Below are 22,560 nucleotides of genomic sequence, written 5' to 3' on the forward strand. Positions count from 1 at the left end.
AAAAATTATATATATATATATATATATATATATATATATATATATATATATATATATATATATATATATATATATATATAGAGAGAGAGAGAGAGAGAGAGAGAGAGAGAGAGGCGCTAGACACGTTCAGTTCCAGTATGGGACGGGGCTCTTACAGGCCCACGGACAACACGCCTAACAGCGAGCCAGTCTTCATCCTGCCATCGTATGTGGTGCTTGTGATTTAGGTTTTGGAAGTATAACATTGGTGATACGACATGTCTAAATGGAAAGGCACGTATGACTCTACAAGAACTTATCACAGATATGCTTTGGCAGCATTGACAACGCCAGTGAGCAACGCACTTGTTGAGAGGATTTTTCCATGTTAATGCTGTGAAGACAAAAGTGCGAAATCGAATGAAACATAAGATGTTGGAGGCTATTTTGAGGATACGCACAACCTTGATTATGTCTGGAAAATGTTGTAAAGATCTAATAATTACTGAAAGCATGTTAGAGAAATTCAATGTTGGTATGTATGAACATACAAGAAGTCAAGATTGTCAGAGTAGTAAGGATGATGGCCTTAATGCTCTGTACGAATAACTCCCAACTCTTGCCTCTGGATCCACTCACCAGCTGATCTGTCCCATGGCATCTCTCACAGTAAGTTTATTTCTTATCACAGTTTTCTTATCCCAGTCAGTAGCATTATTCGTGTAACTTGTATGTACATTGGATTTATAATTAGCAATAATTAAAAAGTTTGGTAATGAAATGACGAATCTGGTAATAACTGGAGTCGAACTTGGTAATGCCTGTCGTACAAGAGTTGGCAACCCTGCAGTCAGCACTGCCCTGTGACGCTCATCGCTTTACCACAGCAAGCCTGACCGCCCGGCTACTTTACTTCTCTTACTTATTTTCTATTTTTCAGCTTCTATCTCTTCCAGTGTATCTCTAGCGAGGAGGTACACCACCCCCATCTTCTGTATATATATAACTTTCTGTAAATAAACTTAAACTTAAACTTAATTCCCACGGTCCAGGAAGGAGACGCAGCTGACTGCCGTTTGGCCAATAGGATCAGAGACGGTCTTGACTACTTTAACGCCGTGGGCGAACCCTTCATTGGACACCTCCCCCCCCCCACCAAACCGAAACCCAAACCCTAAGCTGAAGCCCCCCAACGTACAAAGCAACAAACAGAGGAATAACCATGTCATTTGTTATTTTATTACAAATAGAAGGGGTGCCTCAGCGACCACTCCTCTAACTTGATATTAGGAGTATTAGTGTAGGAAACTGGCGATTTCTTTTTTTTCGTGTGTGTGTGTGTGTGAAAGAAAGAAAGAAAGAAAGAAAGAAATATATTTATTGCTCAGACTTTTTTACAAAGTATGGAGCACAGCCCCTCAATATGTACATAATCTTATGTATCACCTAAACATTCGCAACAATGCATTAATAAACTGTGCCAGATTTATTAACAAGTTTACATTACCACTTTGCATCAGCTTGACAAATTTAAAATTATTTGGTTGCAATCTATAATATTCGGGTATGTATCTATTTCTCAATTGAAGAATTTCTTGATTTTGACAAATCAACAAAGCATGGTATTCATCCCCTATCAATTCATTATTACATTTAGTACAATAACGCACCTCTCTGTCTGTTTGATTATATCTACCAACGATGATTGGTAATTTATTATTTCCCGTGCGAAGCTTTGACAAACTTATACGATTATTTTTATTAAGTTTAAGCAGGTATTCTTCAATTCCATAAATTTCTTTATATAATTTGTAAGTATTACAAATACCTTTATTTGATATGTTTTCGTACCACTTGTTTATCCATAAGTCTTTTAATTTTAGTTCAATCGCTTTTCTGAATCATTTAGGGTTACTAACTGTCTGCGCCATCCACACCCATGACATTCCACACTCTATACAAATATTTTTGATGTATTCTATCCATGGTGACAAATACAGACCGCTCGTATATAACTGTAATAAGCAATTATACATTATATAACTTAATTTAGTGTTCTTTCCCGTCACTAACCTAGACCAATAACTTATCATCTTACACTTAATAGTTATATCAAGAGGGTAAACCCCTAGTTCACCGTATACCATGTCTGTGCTGGTGTATCTATGTACATACAAAACGTGCTTCAAAAACTTCATATGTAGTAATTATATTTCCCTTATAGTACAATCACCCCATATTTCACAGCCATATGTAAGTACAGGTACAACCATCGTTTTAAACAGTTCTATTTGAATATCAACTGACAAGTCATATTTACGTGAAGTACCAATGATGGAATACAGAGCCCTGGTTGCCTGTTCCTTAAGAGCCAACTCCCCTTTCCTGAATCTACCATTGTAGTTAAACAAGACACCCAAATATTTGTACTCGTTAACAACCTGAATAGTCTCACTCCCTAATTGAAAATTATAATTACTTGTTTGTACCTGTCCTCTACTAAATACAACAATTTTGGTTTTGTCACAGTTAACCTTTAACTTCCAATCTAGACAATAATTATGCAAAGATGTTAGCGCCTGTTTCATATTCACTTCACTATCACATAGCAATACTGTATCATCTGCGTACATTAGCACAAATAATTTCAAATAGATATTAAGAAATTCGTTATCAAAATCTAAATATTTACAATTAAGTTCAAGAAGTTTGTCCTGCAAGTCATTAATATAAAAAGCAAATAACAATGGTGACAAATTTTCTCCCTGCCTTACCCCCATATTACACGAAAATGTGTCCGACAATTTTTGATTCACCATCACACAAGATCTAACATTTTATACATACTCTTAACAACATGTAACAATTTACCATTAACATGATCTCTAACCAGCTTAAACCATAATCCTTCCCTCCACACCATATCAAACGCCTTCTTATAATCTACGAACAAGCAAAATAATTTTTCTTTTTCCATTTAAACAAATCAATAATACATTTGAGCAAATACATATGATCCAGGGTTGAATATCCTTGTCTAAATCCTGCCTGTGTTTCATTGATGATGTGGTTCGCTTCAGAATACTGATTCAAACGATTGTTCAAGATGGATGTAAATAACTTTCCCATACAGCTTAACAAGGTAATTCCCCGGTAGTTATTTGCGTCTCTGACGTCTCCCTTGTTTTTGTATAATGGTATTATTACTCCAATGGTCCACTCCATTGGGAAGACTCCTTCATCCAATATTTTATTAAACATCTTAACATAAAGAGGGGATAATAGGTCTTGAGTACTTTTAATATATTCATTGATGATATTGTCAGAACCTGGTGATTTGTTATTTTCCAACTTATTGATGCATGTTTTTTATCTCTTCAGACGTAATAGGGTTGTTCAATATGGGCACATTCCTCTCTTGGTTAATTTCATAGTCAATGGTGTCATTTCCCCTCGTTATCAATAGTTAATAATGCTTTAAAGTGGTCGTAAAATATCTCAAGATTAAGTTCACTCTCCTTGTTTCCTCCTTGTTCACCTTTTAATATTTGCCAGTATGATTTTGGATCTTTGCTTTTGTTTTCTCAGTTTTTTCACAACAATGGGATTTTCTTTATTTTTCACCCTTGTTATTTCTTTTTTGTAGTTTTTACTTTTTTCTCTCATAATACTATACGTGACAGGATTTTTTTGTTTATTGTGCTTGTTCTTAGCTTTGTGGTATTGCTTTCTGGCATTATAACACTGTTTATCATAACCGTTCATATTGGTGTTATTGCTCTTTTTAATGTATTTACTTTTACTTTTGTGGGGAAATACCTTCATAGCAGGTTCTACAAGTACTAATTGTAATTGGTGTGTTATGTCATCCACAGATAAAACGTCAACTGTATGAAGTAGTTTATGCACTCTACTGACATCCACATGACTCACATATTCCTCTTTTCTCTCATGACTCCATTTACCTGGTCTTGCTCTCTCTCTCTCTCTCTCTCTCTCTCTCTCTCTCTCTGTGTGTGTGTGTGTGTGTGTGTGTGTGACGCTCGTCCGCCCTCAAATAGATATAGATTGAACCCTGAACAGTCGCCCATATTGCCCCTAGCAAAAACCGTCCCTGAATAGGATGAAGTGTATCATAAGCATGAGAGAATGATAGCCAGTGATATTGTAATGTGAAAACGTCAACAAATACATGCACTTTCATGTCCGAGACCTCACTGCTACAAGTAATAAAATATGTCCTGATATATATATATATATATATATATATATATATATATATATATATATATATATATATATATATATATATATATATATATAAAGTATGTGTAAGTATGATAAACAAAGAATGAAGACATCGTGCAGGTTATATCTATGATTTAATGGTGGAGAAATGTCCAGCACACAACCCTACGACCAGTGTTGCGGTGCTCCTCAATAACCTTTGTCCCACCACCAGACATGGCTGTCCGAAAACCGTAAACACAACTGCTGCGTCTTTCGAACATACACTTTAGGTGAGTTAAGGAAGGGTTAGGGTAACCTTAGTGTTAAGGTGATGGTAGCAGCCGCTAAGAGCGTTTGAACATCCTGTCAAAGGGCGGGTTTCGGCATCGGCTCTTCATGGCTGTTTTTATTATTTTTTGTATGAAGCATAATATATACTTCTTATTATTCTGTCTTGTGTAAGGTTCAATGCAGTCACTTGTTTTCTTTCTCTCCCCGTCAGCTATAGCTAGTACTGTTATGTTACGTGTAGACGTGTAAATTTATAATTTTTACTCATGTGCATTTTTTTTATGTACCTGACCTGTAGTATATATATGTACGTATGCACTACCATAGACTTCTGTCTCTGGCACCACCTTAGGGAGAGGCTGCGATGACCCGACCAACCTCTTTTGTTGTATTTGTTATATTACTAAAACAAAGTCACCAATCTCTCTCTCTCTCTCTCTCTCTCTCTCTCTCTCTCTCTCTCTCTCTCTCTCTCTCTCTCTCTCTCTCTCTCTCTCTCTCTCTCAGTACATAAATGAAACGTTCAAATGTCCACAAAACTTCGAATCTGAGACAAGTATTTAATTTCCACCGTTTTCTCCACTCCTAACATACTCCCTTCCATCCCACTTTCTCTTCCCCTTCTCACTCATCCAAAATATCTCCATCACTTCCCTTAATTCTTTCCCATCCACCTTCCCACCTTCTCTCACCCTCGTCACTTCTTTCCCATATAATGGCTATCCCTTTTCCTTCCCTTCTTTCCTCTCCAAAGCTCTTTCCTTCCATTCTACCCCATTCTCATTTCCTTGAATCCGTAAGTTCCAGTGGATACCTTAACTCAGTATTTTGTAGAAAACAATGAAGCTGGAACTCACTGCGGTGTTGTTCGTAGGGCTGGTACTGAAGACTGCCGAGTGTCTTGAGCTGCCCTTGTGGGAGGTGCTGGAGGGCAAGGGACTGGAGTATGAACAGCGTCTCGAGACGCCCGTCAGCACCGATGACCACGGGGCCCACACTCAGGTCCTGCAGGAGTTAGCTGCCAAGTACCAACACACATTTGTCAACGAGTCCTTGGCAGCGATAACGCTCCAAAACATCGCCTACAGGAACAACAGGGACCTGCGTGGTCTCATTAAGGCTTCCAGGAAGCGGAGAGAGGCCAAACATCGATAACGTCGAGCTACAGCGACAACAGCACGCTGCAATGGAGAGCCAAATACGGAGCACAAAGCTCAAGCTCCAGAAGGCCCAGGAGAAACAGGCGGCCAGGGACCGTGTCCTCCTCCAGCGGACACACACTGAGGAAAGGAACGCACAGGCCACACTGGAGGAGGCGGCCTATCTCTGCTCCCTTACTGGGGAGATTGATGCCGCTACACAGGCGATCCGCGCCCACCAGGAATGGAGAGACACTGCAAGTCCCTCCTGGTGGCGACGCTTCCTTACTGCAAGAAGGACGTCTAGGACCACATTAGAACAGTCTGACGACCCGCCACAAGACGTCAGTCCTGTAAGCTTGTCTGCCGATGATACACAGACCACCGGCCTCACTCTGGAAGCAGCACTAACCAGGCCACTCAGGCAGAGGACCTCCCAGAGAACAATGGCCAGGGTGATCACACCGAGGCTGATGATGCACCTGCAGACGCCCGCCCCTCACAGGACAACGGGGACAAGAGGCTCTGCACGTGGCCGCTCTATCTATGCCTCCACGCCGCAGTGAGTGTAACCCATGCTGTGGTCAGAAACAGTGTCCTGTGCCGTGCACACCACCACTGAGACGGGAGTCTCCATGTCACCTGGAGTCTCCCGGAACAAATCTACCACCACAAGGCTTTCGAATTTGCCTTATCTCTTTCTTCTACTTAATTATCTGTTAGACTATTAATTTCTAACACATTCTCATGCGCGCGGGCGCACACACACACACACACACACACACACACACACACACACCCGGTAGGTCAGTGGTTAGAGCGCTGGCTTCAAAAGCCAGAGGACCGGGGTTCGATTCCCAGGCCGGGTGGAGATATTTGGGTGTGTCTCCTTTCACGTGTAGCCCCTGTTCACCTAGCAGTGAGTAGGTACGGGATGTAAATCGAGGAGTTGTGACCTTGTTGTCCCGGTGTGTGGTGTGTGCCTGGTCTCAGGCCTATCCGAAGATCGGAAATAATGAGCTCTGAGCTCGTTCCGTAGGGTAACGTCTGGCTGTCTCGTCAGAGACTGCAGCAGATCAAACACACACACACACACACACACACACACACACACACACACACACACACACACACACACACACACACACACACACACACACACACTTAAAAATGTTCCATAAGTCGTCTATTCTGAATATTCTACATCTTTTCCGTTCCTCATAGATAGAGAAATATTTCACCTATTATAAACTTTATGTAGTAAGTGCATGGACAATAATTGATATTTACAACAGTTACTTCTAAGGAATATATTCCTTGCGTTTTCTTAAGGCAAACAGAGAAAATTAACTTTTAAATGGCTAACATTTATATACTGCTGTTAACTGCTGAAGAGGAGGAAGAGGATGATATAATGATAATAATAATGATGATGATGATAATAATAATAATTATTATAATAATAATAATAATAATGATAATAATAATAATAATAATAATAATAATAATAATAATAATAATAATAATAATAATAAAATAATAATGATAATAAAAATAATAATAATACTAATAATAATAACAGACAAATAACAATGACAATAATAATGATAATAACAATAATAGTAATGTGTGGGAAGGTAGGGAAGGGATACACGCATTGTGGATGAGTCCTTCACGTTGCTTATGGAAAGAATTTGTAAGGCGACTCTGATGAGGAAGCAAAGTCCTCACCCACAGCCCGTGTCTCCCTCCCCACCTGCCTCCAAACTGTTACAATGCTTCCACAAGAATAGTAACAATAATGGTGATGATAATAACAATGATAATATTAGCAGCAATGATAATGATGAAGACGATAATACAAATATTACTACTACTACTACTATTACTGTACTACTACTTCTACTACTACTACTACTACTACTACTACTACTACTACTACTACTACTACTAGCAACAACAACAACAACAACAATAATAATAATAATAATAATAATAATAATAATAATAATAATAATAATGATAATAATAATAATAATAATAATAATAATAATAATAATGATAATAATAATAATAATAATAATAATAATAATAATAAAAAGGAAAGAACAAGAACATGAACAAGATCAAGAACAAAAAGAATAAGAATTTGGTCCCCTGACGCGGTGAGTGTAAACACGCCCTGAAACGCTCGGACCTTTTTTGTGATTTTTTTGTGCTTGCTGCGACCCTGTGTGGATATCTTGTGTGTACATGATGCCTGTGTGCGACTGTGGCGTGTGTGGTGAAGCCCTGACTGTCAGGGTGAGTGCAGTGGCGTGTGAAGGATGTGAGGTCTGGTATCATATGGCCTGTGTTGGATTCAAGTCCAACACCAAGGCACTGGTCAACGACAACCTCATATACTTCTGTGATCCCTGCAAGGAGGTCACCAGAAACATGTGGAGGAGCTACCGGTGCCAGAAAGAGGAGAAGAGTGTACAGACAGAAGATTCTACGTAGTGAGAAGACCGAGAAAAGTATTCAGACCGAAGGGAACTCCAAGGAAGTGAAGAGCAGCCAGATTGAAGAGGACGTTGTGGGACCCCAGCCCAGCAGACAAGAGGAAGGACCAAGACAGCAGCACACCATGAAAATGAGGAAAAAGAAGGCTCCCATCAGAATTATTGGAGACAGCATGGTGAAGACGATGTCCAGCCAAGTGAAGTGCAGGATGAGAGGGAGTGGCTGTACCAGCCTGAGTGGTGCCAAGATCACGGACATCAGGAAGAAAGTAGAGGAAGAAGCAGCCAGCATGGAGGACGGGATGCTGATCATCCAAGGAGGTGGAAACGGCCTAGAATATGTTGGTGAAGATGAGACGGTGAGGAATGTTGTGGATGCTGTGAGGAGTGTGGAAGACAAGGGCATGAGTATGGCCGTCGTGGGTGTCATGCAGAGACCCAGGGAAGGCCCGTTCTACGAGCGTCTGAGAAGATTCACCAACAGAAGACTGCAAGAGGAGCTGCTGAAAATGAAGATAGAGTGGATGAAGGAGAAAAAAGGCAAGCTGAGCTTCATCGACATGGACGGCGTGGTAGACCGGTTCAGCTTGTATGAGAAGGACGGTGTGCACCTGAACGACGCAGGGACTGCCAGGATGGGTCGACGGGTGTGTGAGTGGGTGAGGGCGAGGTCGCTGCAGCTGATGGACCAGTGACGGGAGACGACAAAAGCACGCCAGGAAGAAGACACCAGCCAGGCAAGTGAGAGTGTGAGGATTGGATGCATGAATGTGAGAGGATGGGATGTGGGTAAGTTTGAGGATATTTCCCGGGAGCTCCAGGAATGGAAGTTCGACATAGTCGGGCTTACAGAGACGCACCTGAGAGGTGAGGTACAAATGGAAGGATGTGAGTTTGCTATGATTGGGAAGGGACGTAGGACTCAGGAGACACAGGGAGGAGGCGTAGCCTTTCTCTATAGGAAAGAAAGTGGACTGAAAGTAGAGGAGCTTGGTGTGGGAACGTGTGAGAGCAGTGAGGATGTGTTGGCAGTGAGAGTGGAGTGCACAGATGGTCGGGGCAGAGTGGAGATGGTTCTGGTGGTGGTGTACATGACTGTCATGGGTGAAGGAGCTGAGAGTGAGAACAGGAGGAAGTATGACATACTGAAGAGAGTTGTGAGAGAACATGGAGGGGGGAGAGTGCTGGTGATGGGTGATATGAATGCACATGAAGGAATTCTGGGAGAACTTGTGAACAGGAATGGTGAGATGCTTGGGGATTTTGTGGATGAAATGGAGTTAGAGAATCTGAATGTAACTTTGGCTGAGGGACGTGTGACTTGGAGTGCAAGGGAGCAGGAGTCAGCGATAGACTATGTGTAGGTGAATGGAAGAATGCGTGTCACACATGTGGATAGATGAGGATGGTATAGTGGATATTGTGTCTGATCACAATATGCTGGTTGTGGAGTGCCTGTTGTATGGTAGGAAAGAAGTGAAAGTGGTGAGTAAGAAGAGAAAGTGGAGACTGAGAGATGTAGAGTGGGAAAACTTCCAGGTGGACCTGAGTGCAAGAAGCTGGGATGATGGAGGTGTACATGATGTGGAGCACGTGAATGAGAGATTGGTAGAGGATGTGCGGAGTCCTGCAGAGAGCAAGATAGGGTATGTGAGAGTAGGAAGAAGAAAGAAAGCACGTAAACCATGGTGGAATGATGAAATCAGAGAGGCTAGAAAGGAGCGAAAGAGGAGTAGACAATGTAGGTGGCTGAGGAAAAAGAGGCATGAAAGTGATGAGGCAGAGAATGAGTACCAGAATGCATGGGAAATGTATGTAAAGCAGCAGAGAGTGACAAAGCGAATGATAGTGAAGGCCAAAGTGAAGTGTGAAAGGAGTGTGACTGAATCTTTAAGAGAGAAAGACATGGAAGGTGGCCGTGAATGGTACAAGTTCTTGAGAGATGAGAATATGGCAGACAGTGTTGGAGTGGAGAGTTTGAAAGTGAATGGTGAAGTTGTAACAGAGAAGGAAGGAATGAGAGAGGCAATCAGACAGTTCTGGGAAGAAGTGGGTGGTGTAGGTGAGGTGTTTGGTGCGAGAGAAGGATGTGTGACACTGGAGAGAAGGAATGCAGATGAACTGGATGAAAGAATCAGCAGGGAGGAGGTGGAGAAGTGGGTGAAAAGGCAGAAGAATGGGAAGGCAGCAGGGCCGGATGAAATACCATATGAGCTGTATAAAAATGGAGGTGATGTTGTGATTGACAGGATGACTGAGCTTTTTAACCAGGTGTGGGAGGAGGAGAGACTGCAAAGAATGTGGAATGAGTGCAGGGTGACTCTGCTGAATAAGGGCTGACACAAGAGTAAGAATGAGTTGAAAAATTACAGGCCGATCGCGTTAGTCAATACAGTAGGCATAGTGTTCAGTGCGGTGTTGAATGCCAGATTGTGTAAGTGGATTGAAAGAGCTGGGGTATTAAGTGAGGAGCAGAATGGTTTCCGTGCGGACAGGAGAGCTGAGGATATGTTATAAAATTGGTTTCTTGACTAAGAGATTGCATCATACGTAGTATTAATTAAATAAAAAGTAAATAGCCACCCATGATGCCCGCAAAAGAAAACGGAAAATGACTCATTGGTAACTGAATCGCCTTAACGCGAACGCTCCTATTGGCGACCGTGACAGGACTCTATTATAACCTATGTTCAGTGTTCCATTTTTCCAGTGACTTTTTTTTCTGTGATTACATTATTTTTCTTGTGTTTCTGTGGTGTTGTGACTTTGATGTGTTTTTTTCTGTGACTTACTCTGCGTGTGGTTTAAATTTACCTTTGTGCGATCAAGTGGCTCCTTTTGGGTTAAACGTGCTTCGTGACTTTCATTGGTATCGCATAGCAGTGGTAGAGCAGGAAACCAGGTAGAAAGGCGTGTTCACCGATAGCACTTATCTCTATTTTTGCACATAGGCAGGTGTGTAATAAGTGTTATCCAAGTGTTGGGATCATCATATGTTCATGCGAACCCTCAATCCCTCACTTCGCGGATCATTTTTCTCGCTAGTTAGAATCGGCCATTTTAACTAGTCTCTCAGACTAATCCGCCTCCTTATCAATAACAAGTCTCAGTACAATTCGCTCCTCACTCTCAAGTCTCGTAACTAGAGTAATCCGGATCCCTCTTAATGCCGTAACTCTCTAGTTTACCCCTCATTAGTGATTGTACTCATAAGTGTTTACTTAAGTATAATCTAGGTAATTTCAAGGTTGCCTTTATTATCACTCTGCCAAGTTCCTCACTTAAGTAATTCGCTTATCATTTTTTTTTGTTGTGGTTTAACATCTATTTAATATGGCTTCCGCTCAGTTTAACGTTGAAGATTTTTGTGCCGACCCTTCTCTGGAACAACTTAAAGATGCTAATATAAAGAAGGACCAATGGAAGACCATCGCTAAACATTTTGATGTTCCCATCACGTCTCAGATGACTAAAGAGGTCATTAAGAATGTAGTTGTTGAACATCTAGTGCAAGAAGGTCAGTTGCTAGGAAATGCCATAGAAGAGTTAACTCCCATGTCAGCCTCTACGAGGACTATAATACACAGTCCCCAGGAAGAACAGGATAAGAGTAGGATAAGTCAATGGGAAATTGAGAAGCTTAAACTAGAATACCGGATGCATGAAAAACAAATGCAACTACAGGCAGCAAAAAAGAAGCGAAAGACAAATGCAACTACAGGAAAAACAAATGCAACTACAGGCAGAAAAAGAAGATAAAAAGAGAGAATTTCAGTTACAACTTAGAAGGCAGGAGAAAGAGTTAGAAATTCAGGAGTTAGCCCTACGAAATGACGCTAAGTTTAGAGGGAAGAAATAGATATAAAGAAAAGTTAGCAAGCTTTAATCCTGCTACAGCTGCTCCGCTAGTTCCCCCTTTTGATGAATCTGATGTTGACGGGTCATTTCGCGCTTTTGAGAGCATTGCTAATAGCAATAAATGGCCCAAGGATCAGTGGGTGTCTCCCCTTGTCCCTAAGCTAGTAGGAAAAGCTTATAGGGTATACAACGGCCTTAGTGATGAGGTAGAATATGAAGAGATCAAAGGTAACATTCTAGACGCCTACTCTATCACTTCTGATGGATACAGACAACAGTTCGAAAGTATGTGAAACCAGAGTCTCACACCTATGTTGAATTTGCTAGTGAGAAACTAAGACAATTTAAGAAATGGTTAGCCGCCCTTAACATTACCACCTTTTCGGAGTTGCTCAATCTAATGGTCCTGGAAGAATGGAAGAACAAGTTACCTTTAATATTCTGAGGCATGTGGAAGAACGGGAGAGAGTGATCTTATGTCTGCCGCTAAAGTGGCTGATGCGTTTGCTTTGTTGATGGGATCCCTGGGTAGTAGAGGTCGTGGTTCACTATCTAATGTTAGGTCCTCCTTTGGGGAAGGTTTTGGGGCGCGGGTGGTAAGCCGACCGGATTCTCGCCAAATGCATATAATTCCCCTGGTGTACATACTGTAAGAAACCAGGTCACACGATCCAGAAATGTAGACACCCAAATTGCAAGGCCTCTCAACGTCAACTTTCTTTTGTGGCCCCTAAACCTAACACATTTGAGAACAAGAAACCAGTGGCCCTAGCTAACCCTGTCAACTCTCCTCTAGAACTTTATGACTCGTACATGTATCAAGGTAAAGTGTCCCTGACTGATGGTAAAGACAAGGCAATAAATGTCAAGGTTCTGCGTGATACAGGTGCTGCCCAATCCATCTTAAGGGAAGATGTCATCCCTAACATCAAACAGGCTTTCACTGGGGAGAAGGTGATCCTTACAGGTCTCGAATCACAGCTCTCCTATCCCTTGGCTAATATTAGCTTACAGTGCCCGTTCATTTCAGGAGAGGTTGAGGTAGCCATTAAACCTGGTGAACTGCCAGTACCGGGGTACATCTTGTACTGGGTAATGATCTTGCGGGTAACTTGGCTGTTCCAAACTTAATTGTTCTTGATTCTCCCTTAACAGAAAGTCCCACTAAGACCCTGGACGAAACATCCCTCACTTCTTCCCAGTGTGTGCAGTCACCAGGTCTCAGTCCAAGTCCCCTGCCCTTTCATCACCTCCTCCACCAATGATTGCCTCTACTGACAACTTGTACAATAACATCATTTCAAAGGAGAATTTGATTAATGCTCAGGAACAGGATCTCACTTTGGCTAAGATCAGACATGTTGCCAGTGAGACAAAGGATATGTCTAAATTGCCTTGTTTTTATTATCAGGAAGGAGTCCTGATGCGTGCCTACAGACCTCCTGAACTGAAACAACTAGACACCTGGTCAGAAACACATCAAGTTGTCATCCCTTGTCTGTAAGACCAGCCATTATAGAACTAGCTCATGATGGATTGTCAGGTCATCTAGGCATCCAAAAACCTACAAGAAGGCTCTTCAACATTTTTTTGGCCAGGAATGAAAAAGGATGTGTCACACTATGTAAAAACATGTCACATATGTCAAATTGTGGGTAAGCCTAACGAACGCCTTGTGCCAGCTCCTCTGACGCCTATTCCAGTTCAGACGGAGCCCTTCGAAAAGATCATTCTAGACTGCGTAGGGCCCTTACCCAAAACCAAACGAGGGAATCAGTATTTGTTAACCCTCATGGATCCCACTACCAGGTACCCTGAAGCATTCCCTCTTAAGAACATCACATCAAAGACCATTGTAAAACATCTAATACATTTTTTCACCTCGGTAGGAATTCCAAAACAAATTCAGTCTGACAAGGGTAGCAATTTCACTAGCAATTTTTTCCAACAGATAGTGAATGAGCTAAACATCGACCATGTTACCTCCTCGGCTTACCACCCCAATCCCAAGGCTGTCTGGAGCGGTTTCACCAAACATTAAAATCCATGATGAAGAAGTATTGCTTGGAGCATCAAGGAGACTGGGATGAAAGTATCTCTTTCCTTCTCTTCGCTTTAAGAGAATCTCCTCAAGATTCTTTAGGTTACTCCCTTTTGAATTACTCTATGGTAGACAGATCAGGGGCCTCTCAAAATATTAAAGGATCAATGGTTTACTCAAAATACTCCTTCAAGCCCCAGTGTGTCTGACTACATCAGTAACCTTAAGAATAAAATCAGTGAAGTCAGATCTTTTGCTAAATCAAACTTCCTCAAATCTCAAACTAAAATGCAACAGAATTCTCTTCCCAAATCTGTCATGAGAAGTTTCAAACCAGGAGACAAGGTTTTACTTTTTCTCCCCACTCCAGGCAATGCTCTTCACAGTAAGTTCATGGGACCTTATGTTGTGGCTCAAAAACTAAGTCCATTAAATTATGTGGTCCACACTCCTGACCGTCGTAAGGATTCCCAACTAGTTCATATTAATCTAATGAAACCTTACCACTCCAGAGAACCAGAGGACGACTTGTCTCGCACTGTACCTGTATGTCTGGTAGGGAAGGAGTCTGGTCCTGTGCCCCCGAGGAAGAGTCCGACATCGAATTCCTCTTCTCGTCACCTAAAGGACGCCCCTCAAACAGCCAAATCATGTCCAACCTTGATGAGGTGTTTCTTTCCTTAACACCTTCACAACAGTCTGATCTTAAAAAGTTATTGCTAGACTTTTCAGAAATCACAGGTGACCTTCCAGGACTTTGTAATACTATCCAACATGACATAACATTAATATCTAATGACATCAAGCCTATAAGACAACCAGCCTATCGCATTTCACCCATTAAAAGAGACTTGATGAAAAAGAGGTAGACTATCTGCTCTGTCATCACCTTGCAGAACCTAGTATATCCCCTGGGCTTCTCCTGCCTGTTAACATCTAAGCCAGATGGTAGTAGTCGATTTTGCACCGACTACAGGAAATTAAATAAAGTGACGGTGCCAGACTCCTACCCATTGCCCTTGATAGAGGACCTTATAGATAGTATAGGAGTAGCCAAATTTGTAACCACTATAGACTTACTTAAAGGTTACTACCAGATTCCCTCTCGGACGAGGCCCGAATAATATCCGCCTTCATCACCCCCTTCGGACTATACCAATACACAGTGATGCCCTTTGGCTTGTCTAATGCTCCCGCCACCTTCCAGAGGGCTATAAATTACATCACCCAGGACTTGGAGGGAACATCTGCATATCTGGACGACCTGGTGGTGACTCGGACGACTGGGCGACACATCTGACCCGTCTTCGGAGGCTGATGGGTCGGTTGCAGGAAGCCGGGCTTACAATCAACCTGGCCAAGTCCACCTTCGGGAAGTCTACGGTGGTCTACCTGGGACATGTGGTGGGGAACGGCAAGGTTCGCCCCAAGAGAGCTAACGTGGAGGCCATCCTTGGCTTCCCTGTCCCTACCACCAGGAAAGCTCTCATGAGGTTCTTGGGGATGGCTGGTTTCTACAGAAGATTCTGTAGGAACTTCTCCACCCTGGCCGCCCCCCTGACGGACCTTATCAGCACTTCCGTCCCCTTCCACTGGACCCCGACCTGTGACCAAGCCTTCCAACACCTCAAGGCGTTCTCTCCTCGGAACCAGTGGTCTGGACGCCGGATCACTCCCGCCCCTTCCATCTACAAGTGGACGCGAGTGGAGTTGGAGTGGGTGCTGTCCTACTACAAACGGACCCCACAAGCGGCATCCTCCATCCCATCGCCTATCACTCCGCCAAGCTGAAGAAACATCAACTCAACTACTCCACCATCGAGAAGGAGGCTCTGGCACTCGTCCTGGCGCTCCAACGTTTTGAGTGCTACCTTCATCCTGGTCCTCAAACTACGAAGGTCTTCACCGATCACAATCCTCTGGCCTTCCTTCACGCCATGAAGAACCGAAACCAACGCATTCTTAGGTGGGCCTTGTTAACTCAACCCTTCAACTTGGAAGTCCACCATATCAAGGGGGTGGACAACATCATCGCCGACGCCTTATCAAGATCTCCCGTCTCACCTCCTTCATGAGCCCATTACGGAGGTCTTAGGGGGGAGGAAATGTTACGGCCCGCCCGTAACATACTCCACTACCATCACCTCCTCCGCTTGTTACCTCGTTCGCCACCTCTCCGCCTCCCTTCCACGTCACCGTCTCATGAAGCCCGCTACTGTCCCGAAGTTGGATTCACGCGGCCCCATTCGACTCAACCGGAAGTGTTAAGCCAGCTCTTGGCTTTCTGGAAGCAGTTGAGGTCCAGGCCTCAACCAGTGAACACAACGCCTCTTGGGTCTACCGTGGGATCAACCATCACCCAGCATTTCACCACTGCGACACCGCATAAGTATCACTTCCCTCGTCCGTGTTTTCCACATTGCCTCCATATAGGATTAGGATTATTGTTAGGTATTAAGTTGGGTTCTTTATTGTTGTATTTATTACTGTGTTATATGTATATGTGTATGTCATTTTCCTGTGTTTCATGTTATATAACATTGTTTCATGTTTCATGTTATATCTATGTGTCAGTTTCATTATGGGTTATTAAAATAGCTTTTTAAAGTGCCCCCTTTTGCATTTCCTCACCAGTTGAACCTGCAGTGTTTTTTTTTTTTTATTGTTATTGTTCACCAATCTTACCAGTTTAACCGGTGAACGATGCCAATCTTACCAGCGCTGGTTTAACCGGTGAACGAATTAGGGGAGCAAATGCCTCGATACCTCCCTCTTAAAAGAAGACAAGTTGTAGGAATTTGGTCCCCAGTATAATGTATGGTATGGATGTGATTGCATGGAACGAGAGTGAAATTGACAAGTTAGAAGTGGAGCAGTGTAGAGTAGCTAGACTAGCACTGAAAGCACCGAGGTACACGGCAGTAGAAGCCTTAAGAGGGGATATGGGATGGAGCTCTTTTAGGGAAAGACTTATAAAAGCGACTTAGGTACAAGATTAGGCTTGAGAGAATGGATGATGCAAGAATAGCAAGGAAGGTGTATCTGTGGAGTGAAAGTGGAAGCAAATGGAGGAAAAGGTGTATGAGAATGACAGAGAGGAATGGTCTACAGGTTGGGTGGGCAGTGAGAATGGCTGGGGTGAATCAGAATGAGTTATAATGGGTCGTGAAAAGAGGAGGCAGAGTGGGAACAGAATGGGATGTGAGGAAGTGGAAGAGTGAGATAGACAGAGGTGTGAAGAGTATGGGACTGAATGAATGGAGGAATGGGATGGAACGAAAGACTACTCTGGAATGGTACAAGGTGAAAGACGCCCCGATGTATGAGAGGTGGCACGATGGAAGCCTGGGTGGTGATCTTCTCTTTAAAGTTAGGGCACAGTGTATGGATGTGAATGCAAGGAGTTACAAGTGGTCTGAGTCCCGCAGCAAAGTGTGCCAGATGTGTGACTTGGGAGAGGATGAGACGGTGGAGCATGTGATGCTGGAGTGTGTGAAGTATGCCAGAGACAGGTATGAGATGATGCAAGTGGTGTTGACTGAGTTAGGGCATAATAGGAACGAAAGAGTGGAAAAGACGGGGAGGGAGTGGATGGTGGTGCTGCTGGGACTGAGTAGAGAAACGAATGAAAGGATGATTGAGGCGGTGAAGGAGTTTTGGAGAGAATGTGGCGTGCCAGATGTACAGACGGTTAGAGCAAAGGACCCTGTTTCCTTTTTCTTCTTCTTTTTTTTTTTTCCTTTTTTTTCTGTGTGCCTTTTTTTGTCGTCTACAGGAGCTGCCGATCCAAAGGCCCGGCTCAGGAGTGATCCCGAGTCACCTGTAGTATCAAGATCAAGATCAAGATCAAGATCATAAGAACAAGAAAAAAAGCGAAGAAAAGAACTGCAGCAGCAGCAGCAGCACCACCACCACCACCACCACCACCACACAACAATAACAACAACAACAACAACAACAAACAATTACACCAACAACAACACCAAACAACACACAACAACAACACCACACCACCACCACCACCAACAACACCAATAACCAACATAACAATAACAATAACACACAACAACAACAACAACAATAACAATAAACAACAATAAATAAATAAACAACAACAATAACAACAAATACCATAACTAACACTAACCAACAACTATATAACAAACAACAACACCAATAAACACAATAAAATAATAAATAACAACAACAATAACACCAATAACAACAACAACAATAACAACAATAACAACAACAAAAAACTAATAATAATAATACCAATAACAATGACAAATAACAAACAATAACAAATAACAACAACAATAAATAACAATAACAATAACATAATAACACAATAATAACAACACAAACACAACAATTAATAACAAAAACAATAAATAACAATATAATAAACAACAACAATACAAACAATAACAATAACAACAACAACAATAATAACAATAACAACACAAATAATAAATAACAATAACAACATAACAACAATATAACAATAACAACAATAACAATAATAAATAACAATAACAAACAACAAATAATAATACCATAATAATAATAATAAATAAACAAAAATAAAAATAATAAATAATTAATAATAATAATAATAATAATAATAAATAATAAATAACAATAAATAATAATAATAATAAATAATAACAACATAACAATAATAACAACAATAACAATAATAAATAACAATAATAACAATATAATAACAATAATAAAACAATAACAACAATAACATAAAATAAATAACAACAACAATAATAAAACAATAATAATAATAATAACAATAATAACATAACAAACAACACATAACAACAATATAACAACAACATAACAATAACAACACAACATAATACACACATATAACACACACAACAACACACACACAACACACAACAACACATAACAACATAACACAACACAACACACAACACACAATAATAATAACACAACAAATATATAACACACAACAACACAACAACATAACAATAACAACACATAATATTTTAATACACTTTACAATAATATAATAATATTAACATAACATATTAATAATAATAATAATAACAACACAATAATAATAAATAATAACACATAATAATAAATAAAAAAAAAACATAACATACACACACACAACACAACAACACACAACACACAACACACAACAACACACAACACACAACACACAACAACACACACAACACACAACACACACAACACACAACACACACACACACACACACACACAACAACACACACACACACAACACACACACAACACACAACACACACACACACACACACACACACAACAACACACAACACCAACAACAACACACAACACACAACACACAAATAAAAAACGAAACTAATAAATCAAAGAATACAATAGAACAAAGATTATACATACATTCAAGTGTGTGTGTGTGTGTGTGTGTGTGTGTGTGTGTGTGTGATCACCAGCCACCCTTCACCACCACCACCACCACCACCGCCAGCTCAGCCTAATCCCTCCTATCACGCAGAATCTTTCAGTACACACCTCCCATCACACAAGTTTCTTGAAGGATGAACTGAACAAAAAACGTGTCAACCTTTCCCATGAGGACTGAATTTACAGACAGGAGACATGGAGACAGAAGCACGGAAGGGAAGACAGGAACACCAATGAGAAGAGAGGATGGAACCAGGAAGGATAGAAAGAAGAGGAGGATAACAAAGGAAAACATGTTGATAAAAGAAGACAGAGGAACAGACAGCAGCCATGAAAACACAAGAGATGAAGACAAGAAGACAGAAGTGAGTAGGAAAGAACTGGAAGGGACAATGAACAACAGGACAGAGACAAAAATGAAGACAGGAGGACATGAGACAGAAATGGAAAGACAAAAGAAGACAGGAAAGGAAGATAAGACGACAGAAGAAAAACGAATAAAGGAGACAAAAGAGAATAGTGAGAAAACAGATAACAGAGAGAAAAAAAGAAAGAAAAGTACAAATAAGACACAAAGGACAGGAAATGTAAGAGAGAGAGAGAGAGAGAGAGAGAGAGAGAGAGAGAGAGAGAGAGAGAGAGAAGTAAAAGATGGAAGGGACAGTAGATAGCAGGGGAAAGGAGAGAGAGAGAGAGAGAGAGAGAGAGAGAGAGAGAGAGAGAGAGAGAGAGAGAGAGAGGGGGGGGTAGAGGGGAGGCGAAGTAACGGATGGAAGGGACAGTAGACAGCAGCAGGGGAAAGAAGGAGGGACAGTAAGAAAGACAGTGTTGGGAAAGGGTAGGCAATGTTATTAAGCACGTGTATACTCATCGGGACGTGGAAAGAGAAACGATGTATTTTTTTTTTTCTACCAAGTAAGTGATAGCGTGGTAAGAATTTCTGTCTCTCCCCCCACCCAGCCAGCCAGCCAGCCAGCCGCCCAGCCAGCCACCCAGCCAGCCACCACACACGCGGTTGGATACAGCAGGTAGTGAAGTTAGTGAAGAGTAAAAAGAAAAATGTTGAAAAGAAAAGAAAGAAATGGAAGAGTTAGCAAAAAAAAAAAAGGAAGGAAAGAAAAGGAAAAAAAAAAGAATAAGTAAAAATGTTGCTATAGAAGGAAAGGAAGAAAGAAAAAAGACGGAAATAAAGATATTAATAGAAAGGAAGACAATGAAGGAAGTAAGGAAGAAAAAAAGAACGACAACAAAAAAAAAGGAAAATAGAAAAATGAATTAATAGGTAACACATGGTGAGACACGCATATCAACCTATCTACCTACCTGCCTATCTATCTATCTATCGTATTATACCTCCACAAACAGACTTTCTCTTCATCACAATACTTGGCACACACACACACACACACACACACACACACACACACACACACCACAGTTACACTCTCCCAAATGCAGATGCGCTCTCGCAAACACAGCAGCACTCACCAGCACCCAATAAGCGTCCTGTGGCAGCCTGGTCTTTGTGCATACCCAGTAACTTGTTCACCTACTTGCTCGCTTCCAGTATTAACTGTTAGGATACGAAGAAGTACTGGTAGTTTGTGTTACAGTCTTGTTTATCTTATTTCTTTCATTTTTGTGTTTGTGTAGGGTTAAATTGGGTTACGTTGGGTTGAGTTGTGTTTGTGTGTTGTTTGGTTAGTTTGCGTTTGGTTAAGCTTGTTAAGTTAGACATGCTTGTGAAGTGGATAGACTATTAATCTTCATTTCTAGAGCTTTTTCATGATTCTAGGCATAATTAAAACGAAGTATAGTGTGGAAGTTACTATGTTTGCAAGAGTGCTTTCATGATTCTAGTGATAATTTATCAGATTTAACAAACTTACTGCTACTACTACTACTGCTTACTGCTGTGATTATGTTACTAATTTAGCAAGAACCTTTCATCAGCAGATAGAAAAATAAATAAATAAGTAAAAAAAAAAAAAAAACATAAAACCCAAATAATCTTCTCAGCTTTGGAAAACATAAATCTTACGAGGAAGCAAAGGAAATTCAGAACACAAACACCCTACGTTACTAATAAGGAAAACAGTGAAAAAGAAAAACAAATAATACAAAGGCAAATAATACAAGCATAAATAATGTCTTTGTTTCAGCTTTACACACACACACACACACACACACACACACACACACACACACACACACACACACACACACACACACACACACACACACACACACACACCCTACGAGAGAACAAAAAATTCACCACACCGCACAAGGCTGACCAGAGGCCAGCAACACAGCACACTGCATTCCTCTCAGAACCAAAGTAGGCACAACAACACTTGCTCGCAGCAATACAAGGATTACTATTCTTTGCACGAGTAAATAAAGTAGGAAAATTTTTACCTGCCCACCGAACCATTAGCAATTCTCCATGCCACGCACGTAAGATAGAAAATAGGAAAAAGAAATGCGTCAAATAAAAAGGGATGTCCTAAGATGAAGCAACAGACGATGACCTCACCGACCAAAACTTTTACTGTGAAAGTCCACCGTAAGGTTTGCAATGCAGAGGGAGTCTTAAGGAATATCGACTGTGTGGCGTACTGCTGGAGACCGCAGGAGGACAGTGGTATAGCACAGGTATATATCGGAGGAAGGAAAGGTCTGGATCATTCTCTTTCGGCCAGCAAGCGAGGACAGGACAAGAAACACAATGAGTCGCCTGCTTATCGTGTTGTCTGCGGTGATGGTGGTGGTGGTGGCGCTGAGTGAGGTGGTGACAGGCGCGCCTGCTGGTGAGTAGAATAGAATAGAATAGAACAGAATTTTTTTCCATTATTACAATGGTTATTCTTGACATATATATTATAAATCAATAGATATGTTACAGGAGTTTCATACCATATGGCCAATGAAGAAACTAAATTTAGGCACATGCATATATATATATATATATATATATATATATATATATATATATATATATATATATATATATATATATATATATATATATATATATATATATATATGTATTGTTTGTCG

At 41.1% G+C, this 22,560-nt stretch overlaps 2 protein-coding genes and 1 non-coding gene across 3 annotated transcripts; all 3 read left to right on the forward strand.

Annotated features, from left to right (window-relative positions):
- The first annotated feature begins 368 nt into the window (after positions 1 to 368).
- LOC123512224 lies at positions 369 to 6,504 on the forward strand. Its single transcript, XM_045268481.1, has 2 exons — positions 369 to 648; positions 5,375 to 6,504. The coding sequence occupies exon 2, from the start codon at positions 5,687 to 5,689 to the stop codon at positions 6,203 to 6,205; it is 519 nt and encodes a 172-aa protein (XP_045124416.1). The 5' UTR covers positions 369 to 648; positions 5,375 to 5,686; the 3' UTR covers positions 6,206 to 6,504.
- Positions 6,436 to 6,509, forward strand: Trnal-caa. Its single transcript has one exon. It is a non-coding gene; the product is annotated as a tRNA-Leu (tRNA).
- A 1,216-nt stretch (positions 6,510 to 7,725) lies between these two features.
- Positions 7,726 to 14,011, forward strand: LOC123512223. Its single transcript, XM_045268480.1, has 2 exons — positions 7,726 to 8,880; positions 13,953 to 14,011. The coding sequence occupies exon 1, from the start codon at positions 8,269 to 8,271 to the stop codon at positions 8,836 to 8,838; it is 570 nt and encodes a 189-aa protein (XP_045124415.1). The 5' UTR covers positions 7,726 to 8,268; the 3' UTR covers positions 8,839 to 8,880; positions 13,953 to 14,011.
- Positions 14,012 to 22,560: the final 8,549 nt, after the last annotated feature.

This window comes from Portunus trituberculatus, chromosome 33 (genome assembly GCF_017591435.1).
Source record: "Portunus trituberculatus isolate SZX2019 chromosome 33, ASM1759143v1, whole genome shotgun sequence".
NCBI classification, from domain to species: Eukaryota; Metazoa; Arthropoda; class Malacostraca; order Decapoda; family Portunidae; genus Portunus; species Portunus trituberculatus.